At 46.1% G+C, this 23,187-nt stretch overlaps 1 protein-coding gene and 1 long non-coding RNA gene across 2 annotated transcripts in view; one reads left to right on the top strand and one right to left on the bottom strand.

The window, feature by feature from the left end:
* LOC120407332 overlaps window positions 1–3,036 on the top strand; it is a 104,506-nt gene extending 101,470 nt beyond the window's left edge. Inside the window, exon 5 of the long non-coding RNA XR_005599882.1 lies at window positions 2,741–3,036. This is a non-coding gene — a long non-coding RNA (uncharacterized LOC120407332). The remainder of the gene's footprint in view (window positions 1–2,740) is intronic.
* LOC120407331 (neuronal acetylcholine receptor subunit alpha-7-like) overlaps window positions 1–13,607 on the bottom strand; it is a 115,910-nt gene extending 102,303 nt beyond the window's left edge. The window contains exon 1 of the mRNA XM_039542843.1: window positions 13,439–13,607. Coding sequence (XP_039398777.1) covers window positions 13,439–13,517 — 79 coding nt within the window. The 5' untranslated portion in view covers window positions 13,518–13,607. The remainder of the gene's footprint in view (window positions 1–13,438) is intronic.
* Window positions 13,608–23,187: the final 9,580 nt, after the last annotated feature.

The raw sequence follows: 23,187 nt of genomic DNA, 5'->3' as shown, positions 1-23,187 counted from the left end.
GCACATCCCTTCCCGCTTGTAAACATCTTTTGGATTTAAAAAAAAAAAGTTAGGGAGTTTTAATCTGAGCTCTGCTGGCTACATCTAATGCTTCATCCCTTTCTTCCCCACTTTTTTTTTGTTAATAGATTCTTTTGGCAGATTTTATGTGTTTAAGCTTTTAGAGGGTGATTTTATCTGAATGATTTTAATTGTGTCAACTTCCTTCCTTTTGCTTTGGCAGAGGAACTTTACACAGACAGTTATTACTTGATTCATATTGTTGGATATTGTCCAGTCCTCCCTGACTATTCCAAAAATATTCCTTTTCCTTCATTATATACACAGCCCTTACCAGGTCTCCACCAATTCCTAATTCTCCAGGCATCTTTATTACGTTGCTTTTGTTTGAGTAACATTTAGCTCTTAAAGCAATTCCGTAGCTGAGCGTTCTTGAATCATCATTAACTTCATTCCTCTTCCCATCACACTGCTGCTTCTCTAGTATTTTGTCTCCTGATATATTTATAAAAGCCCTTAACCCCTTAGGATATCATTAACTCATTCTACTTATTTGCTGCCCTTATGTTTTCTGTACGTGCTTTAACTGAGTCTGCATATTCCTGTTGAATCCCTTCTCTCTTCCCCATACTTTAAAAAAAAAAAAAAATCAGATATTCTTAATTCCCCAAATTTTCCTTTCTTGAGCATCAGGCTCATTATACCAGCACGTATGATTTATTTGTATAGTGAATTCAGACATCACTCAGTATGATAGGAAAGCTTATACAGCAAGACAGTATTGAGAAAACTAAAGAAGAACCTGTTTGGCATTGTGGAAATATGATAAAAGCCCTTCGAGAATCCTACGGGTTATTTGCACTTACATATTTATCTTTCGGGTGGTTTCTCCATAGATTCTTATAGGGTTTCTAGTTTCCACTATGATGATTTGATATGGAATAAACAAATGTAAGGATTTTTTTCTAGGATGTAAAATAAATAATGAAACAGATAATGGGGATGATCCAGGCAAAATGGGAAAGTGTGGAGCATAAAATATGTTTTCAGGTCTGTCTGTTTTAGAATATTCACTAGGAATCTAACCAGCTTTGAAGAAATGCAGCATATTCAATCCACTTTGACAGTCATGTGCATGCATACTGTTTACTTAGTGTATTCTGCAGATTTCTGGGAATGCAAAGCATGTCATTGCCATATGTCATTTAATCTCCCAAAATACCAATATTCCCATCTGCTTTTGTTCTTATGTGTAGTAAGTGGCATTGCATTTCCCCACAATTGCAAGCCCTTTCTTTTTTTAAGTCCTTTTTCCTTTGGATTTTCATCTATATTATATTTAAGACAAAGTGCCCTTCAAATTGTATCCTTGTTTAGAAATGAAAATTGTAACTCTCTTGCATCAACTGCCTCATGATGTGTATGCTCTGTACTTGAGTATTTCTTGTCTTTGGTTAAAATATCTTTCATCTAGTTCCCTTTTGTATAGTCTTTGAGTCTAACCTTCAGATCTGATTAGAAGAAGAATGTGAAAAAATATTCCATGTGTTCTGGCCACAAGCAGTCCAACTTTGCTGGCATTTATACTGGAGTAAATGAGAGCAGAGGTTGGCCCCAGACCGCACTGTAGTGACTGGTTGTTAAAGGTTGCTTGAAGATGAGACTAAAGGCTTTGGTTTAGCATAGATTTGGTAAAAACAATGAGGAGTACTTGTGGCACCTTAGAAACTAGCAAATTTATTTGGGCATAACCTTTCGTGGGCTACAGCCCACTTCATCGGATGCATGGAGTGGAAAATACAGAAGCAGATATAAATAGACAGTACCTGAAAAGATGGGAGTTGCCTCACCGGACCAGACAATTCAATTAAGGTGGAAGTGGGCTATTCTCAACAGTAGAATACTTTGTAGTGGTAATGAGGCCAATGTAATCAGGGTGGCCCATTTCAAACAGTTGACAAGAAGGTGTGAGTAACAGAACGGGGAAATTAGTTTGGAGAAATTAGTTTTTTGTAGTGACCCACGGCTACCACTCTGAAACCGGTCATAGATTTGATGTGGCGCAAAAGCAAAATAGCAAACTGACAAGATAATGCAGGTCCTTACATAATAAAAAGACTGAAACAAAATTAAAATAAAAGTGGCCTTGCTGGAGCGATGCAGATGTTTTTAAATGCCAAGGCGTGTTTGTGATGCAAATACAAAACGTGCATCGCAACAGAGCTGATTGTTGGATCCCTACAGAATATGCCGTTGTTCTGTAGACAAGTGCGTTGTTCTGAAACACTATTTAATTTAAATTGGTGAACTCTGACAGAGGCTCCTGAGCTGCAAGAGGCTCTTTCGTTGTGTGATTTAATTATTAACCAATCAGGAGGCTTTTACTATGTAATTAACCAATTGTAGCTGATAAAATAATAATACTTGGTCAGTCATTTTGCTGTGAGAATAACAGATACTAAATATTTCCCCGTCATACTGTTTAAATATGAATACATAGCACAATAGTAAATTAAACAATGAATTCACACTCCTGTGGCTCTTTGGGGGAATGTTGATCGCTATTTTGGCTCCTGAACCCCTGAGGTCTGAGTATCACTCCTTTAAATTGAAGGGTTGATCACAAATTGAAAAAACCCCAGCATTCCCCTAAGATAGAAATAACTAGTATTTAAAGCTCATGTAATTCCCTAAAGTAAAAATGACTGATTAAAATAAGGGTGTTTTTTTTTTACTTTAGCCCCAAACAACAGAGCATTGAATATTATAACAACACACAAAGAACAGCAAAGGGAGAGAAAAATTAAGAGGCACAAACAAGGGAGAAAACATCTTGCTGAGATTTGCTATAGAATGCTGCTGAGACAGCAAGGAGGTACGAAGGCCACTACAGATATTAGGAGTGGCAGAGGAGAATACTCTTTCACCAGCAATGGCCAGATTGTGTCAAGGGACAGAAATAACGTGACTGGAGGGTGGAGAAGACCTGGAGGGGAGTGGTAAGATGAAATCTGTGTGATAAGAAAGGGGGAAGTCCCCTAGGGAGGCAGTGTTGGCTTGCATATAGAGCAGTGGTTCTGAACCTTTCCTGACTCCTGTACCCCTTTCAAGAATTTGATTTGTCTTGTCTACCCCCAAGTTTCACCTCACTCCAAAAATTACAGAATCAGACATAAAAATACAGAATTGTCCCAGCACATTGTTACTGAAACATTGCTGACTTTCTCATTTTTACCATATAATTATAAAATAACTCAATTGGCATATAAATATTGGGTTTACGTTTCACTGTATAGCATACAGAGCAGTATAAACAAGTCATTGCCTATGAAATTTACTTTGCTTTTTATGTAGCCTGTTGTAAAACTAGGCAAATGTCTAGATGAGTTGATGTATCCCCTGGAAGACCTCTGAGTACCCCCAGGGGTACACATACCCCTGGTTGAGAACCACTAGTACAGAGCACTGGCCTGGAATTAGGAGACCCTAGTTCTCTTCTTGATGTGGCCTTGGGCAAGATACTTCACCACACTGTGCCTCAGTTTCCCCATCTATAAAATGGAAATCATGATGCTTTTGTAAAGCAATCTGAGATCCACCTCTGAAAAACTCTATATAAGAACTAGATATTGTTTTATTTTCAGTTTTGAGCTGGCTGCAGGAAGCCAGCGGGGTTGTCTGAGAATAGGAGTGAGGTGTTGTAGGTGTGAAAAGCCTACTCGGCACCAGGTTGATTGTGAACATGCTGGAGATTTGGGAAGGCCATCAAGAATTGAGTCAGCATAGAGCCAGGATATGGATTTCAGCACAGGAGCAGCTGGGGCCATGTAAACGTGAGCAGAATTGCAGAGATGAGGATAGGAAGATATCCAGGCACAGATCTGACTAATGTTTCTTTCATTATTATTTTCTTTTTGTGCAGCGCCTCACACAACGGGGTCCTGGTCCATGCCTGGGGCTCCTACACACTATGGGAATGCAAATAGTGTTTCTATTACAGTAGGGCCTAGAGACCCCAACTCAGATCAGGGCCCCACTGTGCTAGGTGCTGTACAAACACATATTGAGAGACGTTCCCTGACAAGGAAATAGACAAGTCAGACACGGGTGAAAGAAGCGAAGTTTTATCCTCCTTTTACAGAGGGAAAACTGCCGTTATTTGTCCGAAGTTGCACAGGATGCAGAGCCGGGCCTAGAAACCAGATTTCCTGAGTCCCAGGCCAGTGGTGACGGGTATGTGTCTATACTGCGATTAGACACCCATACCTGGCCCGCCTGGCAGAGTCCTAGAGCCCAGGCTCCAGCCCAAGCCTGAACATCTTCTGCAATTAAACAGCTCCTTAGGCAAAGCCCCACGAGCCCAAGTCAGCTGGCACAGGCTTTTTCATTGCAGTATAGATCTACCCTACTCACAAAATCATCCTTCCTATAGTGAAAGCACCTTTTAATTTTCACCAATCACATTTCAGAGCCACCTCCTTGAATCTCTGCCAAGCGGAACACCCCCAAAGTGACAGCCGTACTTGTAAATATCAAATGACTCGGTAGCCCAAGTTTATACAGAGCAGAGCACAGTGAAACTCTTCCTGGCAGCTGTGCGGCCTGTGCAAACCATGTACTGTGTCCCAAGAAATTGTGAGTCACCTGGAGGAGCCAGTATGAGCAGGCGTTTTACCATTAATTTCAGAATCAAACCAACGCAGAGTGCTTTTAAAAAAACTCACCCTGCTGATCAGTTACGCCACAATCATTTATTTCTCCTTTTTATCCCCGTCTGCCAATGAGGTTTAGGCAGCAGAAACTGCTAATTTTCTGGATGAAAAGCTACCCACATTTCCTCCTGTGAAGTGTAGCTCATGACACAGCCATTGGCCTAGGTGAATATACGTCTGTGGATTTACAGGGACTTCTCGGCAATACCTGCTTTAAGTCGTGTAGCCACTAATGCTTTCTTCCCTGTCGCTGGGGGGTTGAAGTGCACAGAGGATGTCTAGGGGGTCTTGAACTCAAGCGTGTGCTCAGCCTTTGCTGTTAGACACTGCGGAATCAAAGACTGTGTAAATCCCTTTGGACCCAGTTCAGCCCTGGTTTAAGCAGGTGCAACTGAGTTTCTGATTTTAAGCTAGGGTTAGATTTGTCGGTATAGAGGAAGCAGGACTGGGACCATGGATAGAGCCCCTCGTTCTGAAATCCTGCTAATGGAAGTGATTACTGACCAAAAAGGGCTACTTTAATGGAAGGGGAAATGAGGCAGCGGAACTCAGGGGGTTGAAGGAGAAGTGGGCGAGGGGGACTCTGAAAGCCAAGTTAAGATTTCAGACTGAAGTTGGATGCTGCTTTTGAGAATCTCTTGATGAGGAGCACTACGACCCTGTGTCTGATCAAATTATGCTGGCAACTAGTCACGATCTAGAGTCCTTGGTCGAAGTATTTGATTTTGGCTGGCTTTGGTCTGATTTGCTAATCTTCACATCAAGTGTCTGAACATTAGCCATGTCTTGAAGAATGGCCTATTGTACAAGTCCTTTCTGAATGTCAATGACTCCATTGGAGCATCGGTTTTTGTTACCATGTGTGTCTCGCTGCTTCCATCGTTGTCTTTGCTGTGAGTGCAGGATTGGACTCTGACTCCCATCTTTTTGTAAAACAGTGTGAAAACTAGGGCCTTCGTGGCTACCGGGGTACACTGGGGATCATGTCAGCTTTGACCTATTTGAATAATTCTGTCAAAGAGCAGGAATCGGAGCAATAACAGGTGCTCTTGGGGGCCTGATTCTGATTTTTCTTAAACAGGTTTTATGCCATTGTAATTCCACGTATTTAAATGGAGTCACTCCTGATCTGCACCACTGTAAACAAGAATAGAACTGGACCCTAGGCATCTACAGTCATGCTCTCTGATTCTCTCCAAAGAACTGTAAGGCCCGATCCTGATCTAAGCTGCGGGCACAGTAATGACCCAGAGACTCAGTAATGCTCACCTGACTCTGAAGGGGATGGGGGCAAAGCCAAGAGGGAAGAAAGAACATGATAAAAGGGAGAGACGTCTGCCAGGCTCTCTCCTCCATCTACATCTACAGCCACCACCACCAAGCGACTGAAATGCTGATCAAAGGGGAGAGCCTGACTGAAAAGTAACCAGCCAGCCTGTGGTGAGAAGCATCTAAGTTTGTAAGGACATTGAGAGTGTTAAGATCAGCTTAGAATGCGTTTTGCTTTTATTTCATTTGACCAAATCTGACTTGTTATGCTTTGACTTATAATCACTTAAAATCTACTTTTATAGTTAATACATCTGCTTGTTTTTTCTACCTGAAGCAGTGTGTTTGGTTTGAAGCGTGTCAGAGGCTCCCCTTGGGATAATAAGCCTGGTACATATCAATTTCTTTGTTAAATTGACAAACTTATATAAGTTTGCAGCGTCCAGCGGGCATAACTGGACACTGCAAGATGGAGGTTCCTAGGGTTGCATCTGGGACCAGCGATATTGGCTAGTGTCATTCACTTGCAAGTAGCCGGGAGCAGCTTACATGCCAGAGGCTGTGCGTGAACAGCCCAGGAGTGGGGGTTCTCACAACAAATCAGGGTAAGTCTGGCTCCCAGAGTCAAAGATTGAAGAGACCTGGCAGATCACCGGTCCAGACAACACCAGAGGGGAATATCACATAGAGAGTTTTGGTGCAGGAGGGGGTGTGGGCTCTGGGAGGGAGTCTGAGAGCAGGGCGGGTGCGGGTTCTGAGAGTCAGTTTGGGTGCGGGAGGGGGCGTGGGCTCTGGGAGGGAATTTGGGTGCAGGAGGGGGGCTCTGGGAGGGAGTTTTGGTGCAGGAGGGGGTGCAGGTTCTGGGAGTGAACTCTGGGAGCGGGAGGAGGTGCAGGTTCTGGGAGGGAGTTTGGGTGCGGGGGGGCGGGCTCTGAAAAGGAGTTTGGTGTGGGAGGGGGTGAGGGATCAGGCTGTAGGAGGGAGTTTGGGTGCAGACGGGGGTTACCGAAAGCAACTGGCACACCCTCTGGCAGCAGCTTCTAGGCAGCCAATGAGAGCTGCGGAGTCGGCAGTGGGGCAGGAGCAGCACGTAGAGACTCCCTGTCCCCCCTCCTCCCCCCAGGGGTTCCATTCACTTCCGGGAGCAGCACAGGGTGAGGACGGGCAGGAAGCCTGCCTTAGCCCCGCTGCGCAGCCACCGGTGGTGGCAGCTGTGGGACCCGGGGCCTTTTTAATCACCTGGGCCACTGGCAATTGTCCCCTTTGTGCCCCTCCCCCCCGTCGGTGGGCCTGGGCAATGGCGTGCCCCCATTCAGGCAGTCCTGTCGGTTCTGCTATCATAACAGTGCTGTTCTCTGAGAGCGTAGCAGGGCCTGGGTTTGAGCAGAGTTTACACCTTCAAGGCCAGTCTGGGGCAGAATCTTTGTGTGCGTGAGGAGAAACTCCTTTAGTGACACGGGGGTGCTCAGCGATGAACTAGGCTATGGAGCCCTTAACCAACTACCTGCTCAATAACCTTTTCCTGGGGATGAAAGGCTGTTTTCTCCATTGGCTGCCTTGTAAGTGACCATGGACTCTGATTGCACCACCTGCTGCGTGTAACACTAGGCCCCGCCAATGCAGAACTCCTTTCCTGGGGGGCTGCGGGCTGCCCTTCTGAGCACAGCTAGAGTTAGGCTCCATGGAAGGAGGTGGGAGATGCTGTGCGTGGGACCCGACAGGCCCTGGGTTAAGACCTTGGCTTAGGTAGCCAGAGGTGTCTCAGCCAGAAGCTTGGAAACACTGCAAACCTGGGGAGCCGAACTTGAGAGGGCGTTCACTGATGCAGTCCTTATCAGAGTCCATTCATGTAATGGGAGCTGCAGTAAACTCATTCCTACCGACTGTGAGCCGCTGACATACCCACGGCCAGGACCCAGCAGCTGCCCTGGCTCTCAGTGGGGGGAAATAGAATGGGGAGGGGGTCTCGATGGGAGCTTGTGTGTGTTGAACTGTTTGGAAAACCTGGTCCTAGACTCTTTCAGTTTGAACCCGGAATGATCTATGGGTTTTTTATCAGGGGCCTTGAAGTGGCTGGGGTTAGCTCAGTGGTTTGAGCATTGGCCTATTAAACCCAGGGTTGTGAGTTCAATCCTTGAGGAGGCCATTTAGGGATTGGGGCAAAATCAGTACTTGGTCCTGCTAGTAAAGGCAGGGGCTAGACTCAATGATCTTCAAGGTCCCTTCCAGCTCTAGGAGATCGGTGTATCTCCATGTTATAAATCCCTTTTCCCTCAGTGCATTAACTGACCTCTCATAACGCTATTGACTTTTAAGGCTCTTAGAAAGTTCTAAAGGTTCCAATAAGCCCCAAGCAGAATATTGCCGTGCTCTGTATTGGACAGCTTGCCCACCAGAGAGAGGCAAGGTCTTAGCCACGCATACATCTGACCACTGACGTGTGGACAAGTGGCCACGCAAGCAACTGATTATATCTCTTCCTGACATACTGGCTTAGCTGTAGCTCACAACCCTGGGGTAGGCAGAGTGTGTTATTTTCAGCATAGCATCTGGGTCTGGTACCTGCAGCATCGCGCAGTGCAGAAGATGCTGACCAAATACATGTTCCCTGGACATAACCCATACCAGTGAGAACACTCAAAATGAGCAGCAAAGTCTTGTCAACGTATGGCTCATTGCATAGGGCCTAACATAGGGCTGCATTATTGCAGCAGACAAGCTAGTGACAATCCAGCAATTCTGGGCTCCCTCGTGTCCACGGCTTTGCCCATTTATTTTAATTAGATCATGCAGGATTTCTGGGTACTGAACACCATGTGACAACCATGTTAGGTGCAATGTGACCACTTACCTCAAATCCTGCAATATTGTTTTTTTGTTCATTATAACAGCTCAATCAGGGTATAGATTCAGACTATCCAGTGAAATGAAATGGGATTTGGGCACCTGACTCCCTTCAGTTGATTTGAAAATCTCAGCCATAATGACCAGGTGAAAATCTCCCTTCTGCCATGATTGCTACAGGGCTTTCTAAACATGGATCCATCCAATCATTTACAGCACTACATCACACAGAGAGATACCAAGGGTGCAATTGCTGATTCTCTCCATGGTGGCATTAGACTTGTCTTTCATACGAACATAAGAAGGGCCACACTGGTCAGACCAAAGGTCCATCTAGCGCAGCATCCTGTCTTCTGACAGTGGCCAATGCCAGGTGCCCCCAGTGAAATGAACAGAGCAGGTAATCATCAAGTGGTCCATTCCCAGCCTCTGGCAAACAGAGGCTAGGGATACCATCCCTGGCTAATAGCCATTGATGGACCTATCCTCCATAAATTTATCTTGTTCTTTTTTGAACTCTGTTATAGTCTTGGCCTTCAGAACATCCTCTAGCAAGGAGTTCCACAGATTGATGAACAGAAACCTAATACTCCCTTTACTATGGTTTTATAGTGTCAAACTGAACTTGCCTCCATAGCCCTATTAGGCTCTGTCTCAAGTCCGTTTTTCTTGTGAAAGGAAACTATTTTAAGGCACAGGTTTAAAAAGTCTTTTCAGCTAACACTGTTGTTTTGGTCAGGTGAGGCCACGGCACAACTTCATTAAGGCCCAGATAAAATAAAGCACTAAGCATATGCTTAACTTTAAAATCAATGTGACTTAAAGCCCATTCTTAAGCACGTGCTTAAGTGCTTTGCCAAATTAGGGCCAAGAGCAGGTTTTAAAATCCATTCTCAAGACTACATCACTGTTTGCAAACACAGCTCCTAGCCAAATCTATTTCTCAGACCTTTGACAGTCTGTGTGCGAGAGCCACATTAGAGGAGTCTTCTCCAAAATTCATTGATTTTTCAATATAAACAGAAGGATAAAATTAAAGATATGGGACAAATGATCAAATAATATTGATTTGTCACAAACTCTGGCCTAACTCATGGGATGGGATGTATGATAGGGCTGGAAATGGCTTCCCGGGTCCTTACTTCCAAACCCTGCATGGAGCAGGATTTTCCTCTCCACTAGTCCATCAGATGTTTAATTCATCCTACACTGAAACACCTCTTGTGAAAGTGCCTTAGTGAGCTCCCTAAGGCAGATCAGTCTGCTGGCTAATTGCTTCACTGTTCAGCCTTTGTTGTATAATATCTAACTTCCCTGGATAAAATAGTCAAAGGTGCTGAAGTTCCATTTTCACAAGGGATTTAGGCTCCTAGGCCCAGATCCTCGAAGGTACTGAGATGCCGAACTCCCTTGGAGCCAAAGTCTTATTCCATTGATTTCAGTGGAGCCAAGATTTCTCCCTCAAGGTATGTCTACGCTGCAATTAAAAACCCAGAGCTGGCTTGTACCCACTGATTCAGGCTCGTGGGGCTCGGGCTAAGGGGCTGTTTAATTGTGTGGTGGATGTTCAGACTGGGGCTGGAGCCTTCAAGGTGGGAGGGTCCCAGAGCTCAAGCTTCAGCCCAAGCCCCAATGTCTACATCATAATTAAACAGCCCCTTAGCCCGAGCGCACAGAACAGCCACAAGTGTTTAATTGTCTAAGGTCCAGAGTCTCAAAATATTTGATTTCAGTGGAGCCTAAGTCACTTTGGACAATAGATGCTTTCAAAAATTGAATCCATTGTCCCTTTTGTTTAGTTTCAAGGTCTGGTGTTTGTTCTGCGTTTCTTAACCACTGTAAACTATTTCTCCCCCTATTTAACTGCTGAGTATCGGTAGGCATGGATCATTTCCCCCAATGATGGAGTTTTCTGTAAATTGTACTCAAATCGAAGGTGCAAGAAATGACATCTTTCTAAGCAGGAAATGTTTTTTACATTTCAGGCTGAATTGGTAGTAGTATTACATTAGCATCTAGAAGTCATAGCCCAGTTCAGGACCCCATCGTGCTAGTCACCGTACAAAAACAAGGTAAAAGGCTTACAAGCCTCAAAGAGTTTACAGTTGAACTAAAATGAGACAGACAGGGGGGAAAAGAGTGGCAGGCAGTGACTTGTCCAAGGATACACAGCAAGTTAGCGGCAGAGCTGGGACTGGAAGCCAGGTTTCCTGATTCCCACTCCAGTACCCAACCCACTGGACCACGCTGCATCTAATTCTGGAGTGAGGCAGGAGGTGGTGTAAGATGGATGTTGGCAAGTGGTATAAGTTAGTCTGAGTGCCTAGAACTGTAAGGGAAAGTAATTTACATGACAAGAGGCCAGAATAATGTATTAGTGAATTACAGGGTGGCCTGTTTTATGTTAGCTGCTTTTCCTGCAGTACCTTCTTCTGCATGCTCCTTCGTATGTAAGTGACTTCAATGTCACCTTCCACTTGACTGGTATGTAATTTACTCCAGGCTACCCATCACCTACCTATCAAGTTTATGAAAGGGCTCCCCATTACTTCTAGGAAGCAGACAGCGGAGATTGTTTGCAACGAGCCACACCTGATATCTAAAAACAGGAAAAATGAGGCTAGATGTTCAGTAAATGCCTTAAGTCAAAGCAATTACACACCAGAAGGGTCTGCCTGAGGGAGGTCACAGAAGTGCTTTCACAGGAGGTGTTTAAGTGTAGATGGCATAAAACTTTTGAAGGAATAGGTGCCCTGCAGGGATTGGAAGTCATTCCATGCCCTACCATAAAATAGCCTGCGAAATGATTTGCAATAAGCGAGAAATTACATAAATTCCTTTTTGGTGTGTTGGTACACTGACGTTAAAGTGATGATTAACTTATTTGACTTTCATGTGGGTGCAGCGTGTGACCCTTGAGGGACTCAGTTGAAGTGTAATGTCAAAAAGGCTTCAGCATTGGTAAAGAGCTAGAAGACACATGCTTCATTTTTCTCAAATCTAAAGAGAGAATTCATAGGGCTAATAAATAATATTCCAGTTTGGGACAACTCAGGATCCTCTAGATGGCAGGTCCATCGTGTGTTCACACCACTGAGCTCAGGAGCAGGTATAAATGTGGCCAGTTGTCACTTTATAGCAACATTTAATAAAAGGAAGATCATGCATTATTGGGAATAGAAGCACTCTATTTGCAAATTCCTCATTACAACCGGACAGCTCCTTCATGAATTAGTAATTATCTCAACATTTAAAATACAGTGTTTCAATGCAAAAAAATGTAATTAAGTACCATACAGGTGTCTTGCAAACAAAATTCACAGGTACTAATAGCTCCAGCATCTGGCTATCACTTCGGTGCTTTAAGTATCATGTAGATATCTTGCAAACAAAACTAACAGGACTCTCTCTTTAGCTGGGTGATAGAGCATTTACCTGGGATACTTTACTGCCATGCTACCCTAACCCCACTTCTCAGCCCTCCAATGAAACCAATGTATGTTGTGTAGGGCTAAATAGATTGACTGATGAGAAATTACTCAGCTGTAAAGAGCATGGCTAAATAGTGCTATGTAGTTGAGAAATTAGTTCACTATATGCCTCATTCTAAAATCAATGGGCCACATCAGACTGGTAGTTTTAAAGCAACTATCTCTAGGCTTTCTGCCTAGATATGGCCCTGAATCACCAAAGCAATCTGCCACAGGGAAATGCTAAATTTTGCAACATGTTCAGAGCAAGAACAATGGTCGAAAAATAATTCAAACAAACACATAGAGGTTTTTACATGAACCACGTTCATTTAGAAACTGATGAGAAAACTTCAGCTGTGGAATACTGGATATTTTTTAGGGCAGATGCAATTTCAACTTCCCTCATTTTAGCTTTTCTCAGGAGTCTTACAATCTCATTACATTGCTGGAAGAAGCATACAACTCCTAGGTAATTTGATAGCACAGGGTAGTTATTTTACAAAGTCTGTTAAAGCACTGAATTAATCTTAGATTAAAATTCTCCTGTTCTAGCAAGACTAGTAGGAATTTGCATTAAATTTATAGATTCTTGCAACTTTGTACCCCTCACTGGCTTAAAACATTGATACTTTAAAAGGGAAAAGATCCAATAGAGGAAAAATATTGAACCAGAAATAGTTTAATCTACTATCTAGATAGGTGTTAAGCCTTATAAAATTATGCATAAGAAGTAAATAGTTCTGGAAACTCTTCTAATCTTACTTTGTACTATGAAAATGCAATTATAAATGTCCAGAAGACAGAGAGATAGAAGACTCCCTTCATCATGCTATCTAGCCACTAGTTAAAATGTCTCATTCTTGTAACGTATGGATAGTATAGTTGTTTGTAAGACCGCAGGAATAGTGTATTTTGAAACATGACCGTACACTATAGCATTTCCTAGGATGGTGATATTGTTTTCTTCATAGAAATTGTTTATCTGCTTTCCCTAATGAAATCAATTGCAAACCTCCCATCGACCTCCATGGGACTAGGATTTAGCCCTGAGAAAGTTGAATCCAAAGAAAGACACAGCTGAATTTCTTGGGGGAAATCAAATAGTTCCTGTGAAAACAAAGCAAGTGAAAAAGAACTTACCTTTAAAGAAGGACAGAAACAAAGATGCCCATAGATACAATCCGGAGTAAACAAATCCCAAACACTTCTCAGTGAGCATTGTCCAGACAGAATCAGAGTGCCACTTCTAAGCAGGCAGCAAAGCAGAATGCTGTCTTTGTGACAGCACCAAATGCTTGATAGAGTCAATGATTAATAGTGCTAATAAGCCCTTCGACCAATTTCCCACCATGAGAGGAAAGTACATGTGCCCAGCTGTCCCGTCAGTCTAAGGAAGCCAAGTTCAGTGCTGCTTAAGTAAATCCAAGTGCATGCCAAGGCTTGCTAGGTTTTTTTTTCCTGGCACTCTGCACCTTTTCTAGTGCAGAAACAAATGCCAGCGAGACAGCACAGGAGGGGTGTGCATAAAGGGGAGGGGGAGCAAAGGGCCAGTGCTGCCTGGGAGAAATGTTCCGCGTCCCCACTGTCTGTAACTAACTCCGAGGCAGCACGTCAGCTTTGTTTCCAGTGCTAGTACTAGAGTGCCTCTAGAGCTACGGCTCAGGCAAGGCGAGCAGCAGCCCCCTGTTCCCTTTACCTGCCAATGTGATTTCTAGCAGGGAACTGGCTCCTACCACTGTGTGGAATTAAATGCAGAGGAAGCCTCCGCTGTGTGGATGTTCAGATTTTAGCAACATAGATGTCAGAAAGTGGAGCCCTGGGGGCCTCAGACTGTCTTCACTCTGCCCCTTTGCATGTGTGCATGGCAGTACAGCCCTTCAGTCATGGCTCCAAGCAGAAACAAATAGCTGTCTTACAATGCTCCTCCCTCCCCCTCAGGCTTGCTCTCAGCCAGGAGATTTTTGCACACACTCTGGTCCCTTCCCTTTTTCTTAGCTCTACTTTTTTAATGTCCAAGCACCAGCAATAAAATGTTAGACGTGAATAACATGCACTTCAAACCTGGCATTTTCTCGATTCTTCCCCCAGCCTCCATCTTCCGCTTTCTCAAAGATGCAGTCAGGACGGATTGGCACACGCCTGCATTGCCACCCACAAGGCAACTTCACACAGTCAGACTCTGCGCTGCGATTCCAGCAGAGGGCATCTCAGGCCAGCCCCTCAAGGATCCTCCAGACCACCCAAGCGCCATCCCACAGCTGTTCTCTTTCTGACCAGGGTTGGTGAGGGACGTCCCCTGGGTTGGAGCAATCCGCTCTTCAGGTGCATTGCTGCCCAACTCTCTTTCAGCACCTGTTGGGCTCGTCCATCTCCAGGGAATGCCCTCTCTCAGACCTCATGCTCTGACTGTCACTAAAACAAGACGTGGGGAGGCAGCCTGGTCTAGTGAGTAGGGTTTTGGATTTGGGTTCAAGAGACCTGCTGTGCCACTGACCTGCTGTGTGACCTTGGGCAAGGCCCTTCCGCTTTCTGTGCCTCTGTTTCCCTTCCCACAGTTTTTCTATCTCCTCTGTAAGTTCTTGGGGGCAGAAACTGTCCCTCACTGTGTTAGTACAGCACTTAGCACAATAGGGCCCTGATCTTAGTGGGGACCTCTAGGGGCTACCATCATCTATGTAATAAAATCCCAGGATTGTCACTCTGTGTGTCACTCGGAGCCTAAAATGTCTGTTGAGTAAGGGTGAAGCTATGGAAACAGCTACAAGCAGGGCTGAGGGCTCTTCTTGTTCAGAATATTGCCAGGTTAAATCATCATTGGGATTTGCAGTCTCTTACTGTCCTCTTTTTAAGCTCTCAGCCATTTTCTTTACGAATTACATCCCTGTGACAGTACGGCGTGTATCTATGCCATGCCAAGAGTCCTAGACCACTGTGATATCAGAGGTAACTCAACCAATTATCACTTTTACTCTACAACTAATTTGAATATAACAATTTCATTGGTTGTATGAGGGGAGACTTGGCCCTGCAGCCACAGATCTTCAAAACCACCCACACTACAACACAACCAGCAAACACATAGCCCCCACCACTGTCTAAGCACAACACAACCAGCACACAATAACTCCAGGCATCACTCTGAATTCTCAAATGTCTGTTGAGCCACTGTGAAGTGGTGGAGACAGCTACCAGCATGGTTGAGAGCTTGTTTTTGCTTTGACTAGCTCCAGGTTCAAGCATCAATGGGATTTTTAGTCTCTTACTGTCCAGTTTTTAAGCTGTCAGCCATTTTCATCTTTTTTTACACATGTATGACAGCATGGGCTTTCAGCTACTGGTATAAATAATAATCTCATGACAGCCCTACATACTGTCTAATCACACTCCAACTTCTATTCCCTGGCTGGCCAGGGTGGGTGAGGAATCTCCCCTGAGTTGGTGGAATCAGTTTAGTTGCATATTACCTAGCTCTCTTTCAGTGCCTCTTGGGCTTATCCCGTGCCATGGGATAGCCTCAGTGAAACTGTAGTGTGCTCAGTGAAGTGTCTCAAACCGCGGCACATCAGGGCGCTGTGGCTTGTCTCACGTGTGAGGGGTGTGGAAGGAGGTGTTCCATTTCCCGCGGAGCTCAGTGCTAGGGTGGGAAGAAATCGGGCATTTTCATAATTAGTGTTTTTTCCTCTTTCCTTCACCCCTTCTTCTGACTTCACAAAAAACTCTGTCTGCAATCGCATGTCGTCCCTCCCCCGCTGCTTTGTCCTGTGCCTCCAAGAGGATCCTGGCTAGCTCCAGCATGGCATTGGCTCAGTCACGACCAAGCTGGAGCACCTCAAAGCGTTCCAGGGCTTCCTGTGATGATTCCCATCAATCCAGCTCCAGGGCAGTGGGGAAAGCCTCAAAGGTTTGTCCTGCTCAGGGGATCCAGAGTCAAGAGGCCCAGCTGGGCTCCAAAACTCTTCACTGGCATTGCCCAGCTCATGCTATGTCCAGCAAGATGGACGGTAGCTCTGTCTGGACTCTGAAAAGGACTTAGAGTTCCTGGTGCTAACCAACTGACTGTGAGCTCACAGTGCGACGCTGTGACTAAAATGGCTAATGTCACCCAGGGGGAGAGTGAGCAAGAGCAGGATGTGGCATTACCTCTGGATGTGGCATCGGTGAGACCCCGAAGTGTTGTGTCCAGTTCTAGTGCCCACACACAGGGGCCATACCTAGGAGAGGCCTGGGCAAGCATCAGACTAGGGCCTGGTCTACACTAGGACTTTAATTCGAATTTATCAGCGTTAATTCGAACTAACCGCTCAACCGTCCACACCAGGAAGCCATTTAATTCGAACTAGAGGGCTCTTTAGTTCGAATTTGGTACTCCACCCCGGCAGGTGGAGTAACGCTAAATTCGCACTTGCTAGCTCGAATTAGGCTTGGTGTGGATGCTAATCGAACCTAGCAGCTCCGGGAGCTATCCCACAGTGCACCACTCTGTTGACGCTCTGGACAGCAGTCCGAGCTTGGATTCTCTGGCCAGCCACACAGGAAATGACCCGCGAAAATTTGAATTCATTTTCCTGTCTGGGCGGTTTGAATCTGACGTTCTGGTTGCACATCGGGGCGAGCTCCGCAGCACCTGCAACGATGCAGAGCTCTCCAGCAGAGGAGTCCGGGCAATCCCAGAATAGAAAGAGGTCCCCAGCATGGAGTGACCGGGAAGTCCAGGATCTGATCGCTGTGTGGGGCGAGGAGTCTGTGCTCTCGGAGCTGCGCTCCAACAAGCGAACGCGAAGACGTTCGAGAAGGTTTCTAAAGCCATGAAAGACAAAGGATACAGCCGGGATGCGATACAGTGCCGCGTGAAAGTGAAGGACCTAAGACAAGGGTATCAAAAAGTCAGAGCGGCAAGCGGACTCGGGCCCAGCCCCAGACATGCCGCTTCTACGAGGCACTGCATGCCATTCTAGGTGGCTCTGCCACCAGTGCCCCACCAGTGACGGTGGACTCCGAGACGGAATAGTGTGGGACAGTTCCCCCTCCTGTTCGCCGATGGGAAGATGAGGAAGGGTCTTTAGAGGACGGCGCAGGCGACATCGAACCCACTCCCGCTTTCCCTGACAGCCAGGATCTCTTCATCACCCTCACAGAGATCCCCTACCAACCGTCCCTGCCCGTTAACCAGGACTCGGAATCAGGGAAGGATCAGGCGGTAAGTGCAACACACGTATAAACATTTATTTTTATAACATTGTTATAGAAAAATAGAAACAGTATTTACAAAATTCTAAATATTAAACTATAATATATATTAAATTATATGAAGAGAAGGTCCACACAAATGGACTTTAAAAATTCTAAATATTTACAATTTAAAACATTCTAAATATTAAACTATAATATATATTAAACTATATAAAGAGAAGGTCCACACAAATGGGGATAGAAAAATAGTCCTCTAGCGACATTTCTACGAAGGTGTCATTCAGTTCCTCAAAGCCTCCGCATGAGGTTCGTCGGAAGAGGTCGCTTGTTGGGCGCTCCGTGGAAGCAGACTCTTCCACGCCAGGACATCCGAATATAGAGTGGAACCATCGCCTCTACTAGCATTGCTGCATATGGTCCTGGTCTGTGCAGTGCGTCCCGTAACATGCGGTCTTTCTGGGCACGAGTGACCCGCCTCAGGGTGATCTCGGTCTGCAAATACTGCATCTAAGTAGGGCAATTAGTGTAGTGTTACTATTGTTAATGGTTTACAATTAGGTTGCATAACAATGACCCTCGCCTAACAGCCACGTGCGAGGCCACAGAGAACAAGCATGCATTGATCGTTCCGTGCGCTGGCGGGAGGGGCTGCAAAGGATTATCCTTTCTGCTTTGCACATTGCCTTTAGCAGGAGATCACAGCTAACCAGTAACTGATAAGCAGTATGTACTGTAAGGCTTACCAGGACTTTGTGCAAGAGGATGCAGCTATCTTTCCTCGCTTGTGCGCTCTCAGTGCAATGGCACCGCCAATGAGGCGTATTCGAAATCTCGGACTAGTTCTGAGATCTCCTGAGACTTGGTTCCCTCTTTGGTCTTGTTCACTGAAACTGACTAGACTGTGTTTACTGTTGGCAAACATGTATGTGTTCAAGGAAATCACCTACTTTTTCACATCACACAGCTTCGGCTCCTTCCCGGACTGCCCGCCATCCTCGCAGAGGCTGGCTCGGATTAGACGCCGAAAGAAAAAGACAAGGGACGACATGTTCCAGGAACTGATGGCCAGCTCCAGAGCGGAGGCGGCAGAGCAGAGACAGTCGAGGGAGAGCCTGTGTCAGCAGCATCGCACACACCTGGAACGGGAGGATAGGTGGCGGCAGGAAGACCAGCAGGCGACTCAAGCGCTGCTTGGTCTAATGAGGAGCAAGCGGAGGCGCTCCGGCGCCTTGTAGATGTTCTTCAAGACCGCAGTCAGGAGGAGAGAGCCCCTGCAGTGCATCTGCAACCGCCTCCAACGCCAAGAAGTCCTGTCCCCCTCACCCAAAGTGACAAGACGGAGGCGGTAGGGGCCGTGAGAACTGTCCCTGCACCGCAGCACACCGATAATGTTAGAGACAACTGTCGCGCTGTAAATTTGTACAAGCTCTTTCTTTACAGCATCAACCAGTCCCAACTCCAAGTTCAAACCCCCCACTGTGTATTACATTATTAAAAGCGGTTTGGTGTTACTGACTGTTTCCGTCACGTTTCTGGTGTCAGAAGACTTTCTGTTGTTCTGTGGGGAATGGTACTGTCACTGCATAGCCCACAGTGCCATGCTACAGACTTGGCTGCAGGGTCAACTGCAGGGCACACACAGACTGCAGTCACTAGGCACCAGGGACAGTCTGTGTGGTGTATGCTGCCCCGGGTCTTTCCTTGATGTGTATGCTTGTGCAGGGTCCTGGTGCCTGACATCCCGAATGTAAAGGCAGGCTTCCCTTCACATGCATTTGGACCGTAGTCACGATCCTCCCGGTGCCCGAGCCCCAAAGAGACCTCATCCAGGGGCAGATACTCACCCTTCCCCACACCCCTCACCTTCCAACGCCCAAACCCACAGCCGTCATGGTAACCCCTATCCAAGGACGGCACCCCGCCCTTCCTGCAAACCCACCCATCAGTGCACACCTTAACCAGCACAGAATGCTTCCATGTTTCAACGAATAAACAGAAATGCAAAGTCAACGAAAGATTTATTATTAATTACTAAAACATGTCCTTAGTTTTAAAACGTCCTTGGGAAGTGGGGAAAACTTGGTTTATGATCAGGCTCTCTTAAAATCAAGTGGACAGTCACAGGTTACCCTGCTCTGCGAGGAAACTCGCTTTCAAAGCCTCCCTGATGCATATCGCTTCCCGCTGGGATATTCTCTCAGCACGGGTGTCTGGCTGATCGTAAACAGCAGCCAGGCGATTTGCCTCAACCTCCCAAGCGGCCAAAAAGGTCTCGCCCTTGCTCTCACAGAGATTGTGGAGCACACAGCAAGCAACACTACGGGGATATTCTTTTTCGCTGATGTCCGAGCGAGTCAGTAAGGTCCGCCATCTCCCCTTGAGACGTCCGAAAGCACACTCCACCACCATTCTGCACTTGCTCAGCCGGTAGTTGAAGAGTTCCTTTTCAGTGTCCAAGGCGCCTGTATAGGGCTTCATGAGCCAGGGCATTAGCGGGTAGGCCGGGTCACTGTAGGCATCTGCACATCCCCAACCGTTATTTTGTGGTCCGGGAAGAAAGTGCCTGCCTGGAGGCGTCTAAACAGACCAGAGTTCCTGAACACACGCGCGTCATGAACCTTGCCCGCCCACCCGACGTTGATGTTGGTAAAACGTCCCCTATGGTCCACCACAGCTTGCAGCACCATTGAAAAGTAGCCCTTTCGGTTAATGTACTCGCTGGCCTGGTGGGCTGGTGCCAGGATAGGGATGTGAGTCCCATCTATAGCCCCACCGCAGTTTGGGAATCCCATCGCGGCGAAGCCATCTATGATGGCCTGGACATTTCCGACAGTCACTACCTTTGAGAGCAGTTGCTCAACGATTGCGTGGGCTACTTGAATGACAGCAATCCCCACGGTAGATTTGCCCACGCCAAAGTGGTTCGCTACTGACCGGTAGCTGTCTGGCGTGGCAAGTTTCCAGAGGGCTATGGCCACTCGCTTCTGCACAGTCAGGGCTGCTCGCATCCTTGTGTCCTGGCGCTTCAGGGCAGGGGACAGCAAGTCACACAGTTCAAGGAAAGTGCCCTTACGCATCCTGAAGTTTCGCAGCCACTCTGTGTCATCCCAGACCTGCAGCACTATGCGGTCCCACCAGTCTGTGCTTGTTTCCCGGGCCCAGAATCGCCGTTCCACACCATGAACTTGACCCATTGCCACCATGATCTCCACTGCCCGGCGTACCCTGCTTTGTGAGAGGTCTGCGCCACTCTCCTCACCGTGCTGCGGAGCCTCCTCGCCCGGTTTCTCAGCATCTGACTGTGGAAGAGGTGGGCGATAATGTGCGAGGAGTTGACAATGGCCATAAGTGCAGCGATGATCGCAGCGGGCTCCATGCTCGCAGTGCTGTGGCGTCCACGCTGTAACCGACCAGAGAAGGGCGCGAACAGATTTCCGCGGTGCTTTCAAGGAAGACAGGGAGGCGGGATTGACGGTTCAATGGCGACACATTTTCCCCAGCATGCATTGGGAAATCCCAATTCAAATGGGCAGCGGGAGTGCGGGAACTGTGGGATAGGTTCCCACAGTGCACCGCTTCCAAAGTCGAAGCTGGCCCTGTGAATGTGGACTAAGAAGTTCGAATTTGTGTATTTAGTATGGATACACAAATTCGACTTATTAAGGTCGAATCCACAAATTCGACTTAAGTAGATTCGAAATAGTCCTGTAGTGTAGACAAGCCCTAGGTGGCCAGTCCAGAGTGCCCTGTGCTCCAGCCATCCCTTCCTGATCGATTGCCCCTTGGGGCTATTGCAACCAAGGCATAATGTAGAGCAACCCCAAAGCATCTCTAAGCTACCATGGGGGCCAAGTTCTCTGATCCCATGACCAGCCACAATTGGCACCTCTGTGGCTCCCTGACTCTGCTGGGTACAGCAGAACATTGAGCCCCAAGGGGGAGCTCAACACCTCCTCTTACTGTTTATTCAGCTGAACACCACATAATGGGGACTACCCTCTTTCCAAAGCCCATCCACACTCTGGGTCGCACACCAAGGGATACAGTGGCATGTATTAGATGTGATTGTTTGTTGCAGGGAAATGTTGCTAATGGAATTACTCACCCCCATAACCTTGTAAAATCAGACATTGCTTTCCCCATTTATTTATTTTTTAATAGCTTACTATCGTCACCAGAGCACATTAGGAAAGAAGTGTTGCAGAGACAGCAGCTGCTTTGGATGCTGTGCTGGGACTTCAGTCCACCCCTACAGTCATCATAATTAAAGATTGTTATTATCTTTTCCTGTAGAGACGTTCTGGCAATTAAATCGACTCAGAGAATAATTCCTTCTTTTTTCTTTTATAACACGGGTTGTTTCTTTCTTGTTGTTTCTAAAATACGAAGTGGACTAAAGCACTTCAGACAGCTAAAGCCTTTAGCTGAAGTGCTCCTTTGCTCATACCATTGACCCACAGGTTTGTAGTAACCAGTCTCCATCTGTCAGCCTCTTTTGATCAAAGTTCGTTGATAGTATCAAAACGATAGCCAGTAAATATGGAAAACCAGTCTCCCCCATAAATATAGGCACGTCTCTGGGCTTCCAAGGTTCTGGAGCCTAGGGAATGACAGTGAAGGGGTTAAGGTGAAGGGTCACCATGGAGGGGAGGTCCATTGGTGCTGGAACTAGCGATGCAGCACTGCCTGGTTTGAAGTGGTTTCCTTCGTATACAGGGTTTACAGTTTGGCTCAGTGGTTCTCAGCACCCCCACTACAGAAATTGTTCCAGCCTCCCTGGAAAGATCTGTGATTAACATGCTTTGGTGCTGCTGTAAGGATACGGTCTTTGTCTGTAGCCATATTGTAAGACCTATGGCCTTTATTTGCGGACATATTAGGAGGGCAGCAGCCATTAGCCAAGAAGCAAAAAGCCACATCCTCACATTTCAGCTATATTACCTTAAAACAATGTAATATCGGACTATTAAGAAGTTGATCCTGTCCTAATAGTACCCACCATCACCAGAGAAAGAAACCAATCTTAAGGTGGTTAAAGAAAACTTAGTTCGATAGCAGCCTGTCTGGCAAGCAATCACTTATCAATAGCTGTGGTTGTGAAATCCTCATTTCTGTATTGTTTTGTCTTTATAGTCCCCACTTCTCTATTCTTTGTCTATGATCTCTGTTTGATTCTGTTGTCTCTGTCTGTTTCATAATTTAATTTTGCTAGGTGTAACTCAATTAAGGTGGTGGGGTATGATTGGTTAGAGAATTTTGTTAGGATTGGTTAGTAAAATTTAGTAAAATGATTGGTTAAGGTGCAGCTAAGCAGGACCCAAGTTTCACTATATAAACTGGGGTCCAAGAAGAAGACCAGCAGAAGAACAATTTTTGAAAAGGGCTCCAGAGGTGATCCTGGCAATTACAGGCCGATACGCCTGACTTCTGTACTGGGCAAACTGGTTGAAACAAAATTGTCAGACACATAGATGAACATAATTTGTTGGGGAAGAGTCGACATGGTTTTTGTAAAGGGAAATCATGCCTCACCGATCTACTAGAATTCTTTGTAGGGGTCAACAAGCATGTGGACAAGGGGGATCCAGTGGATATAGTGTACTTGGATTTTCAGAAAGCCTTTGACAAGGTCCCTCACAAAGACTCTTAAGCAAAGTAAGGTATCATGGGATAAGAAGGAAAGTCCTCTTATGGACTGA

Source organism: Mauremys reevesii, linkage group 6, assembly GCF_016161935.1.
Source record: "Mauremys reevesii isolate NIE-2019 linkage group 6, ASM1616193v1, whole genome shotgun sequence".
In the NCBI taxonomy this organism is placed as follows: domain Eukaryota; kingdom Metazoa; phylum Chordata; order Testudines; family Geoemydidae; genus Mauremys; species Mauremys reevesii.
This window is presented reverse-complemented; position numbering and strand designations above follow the sequence as displayed.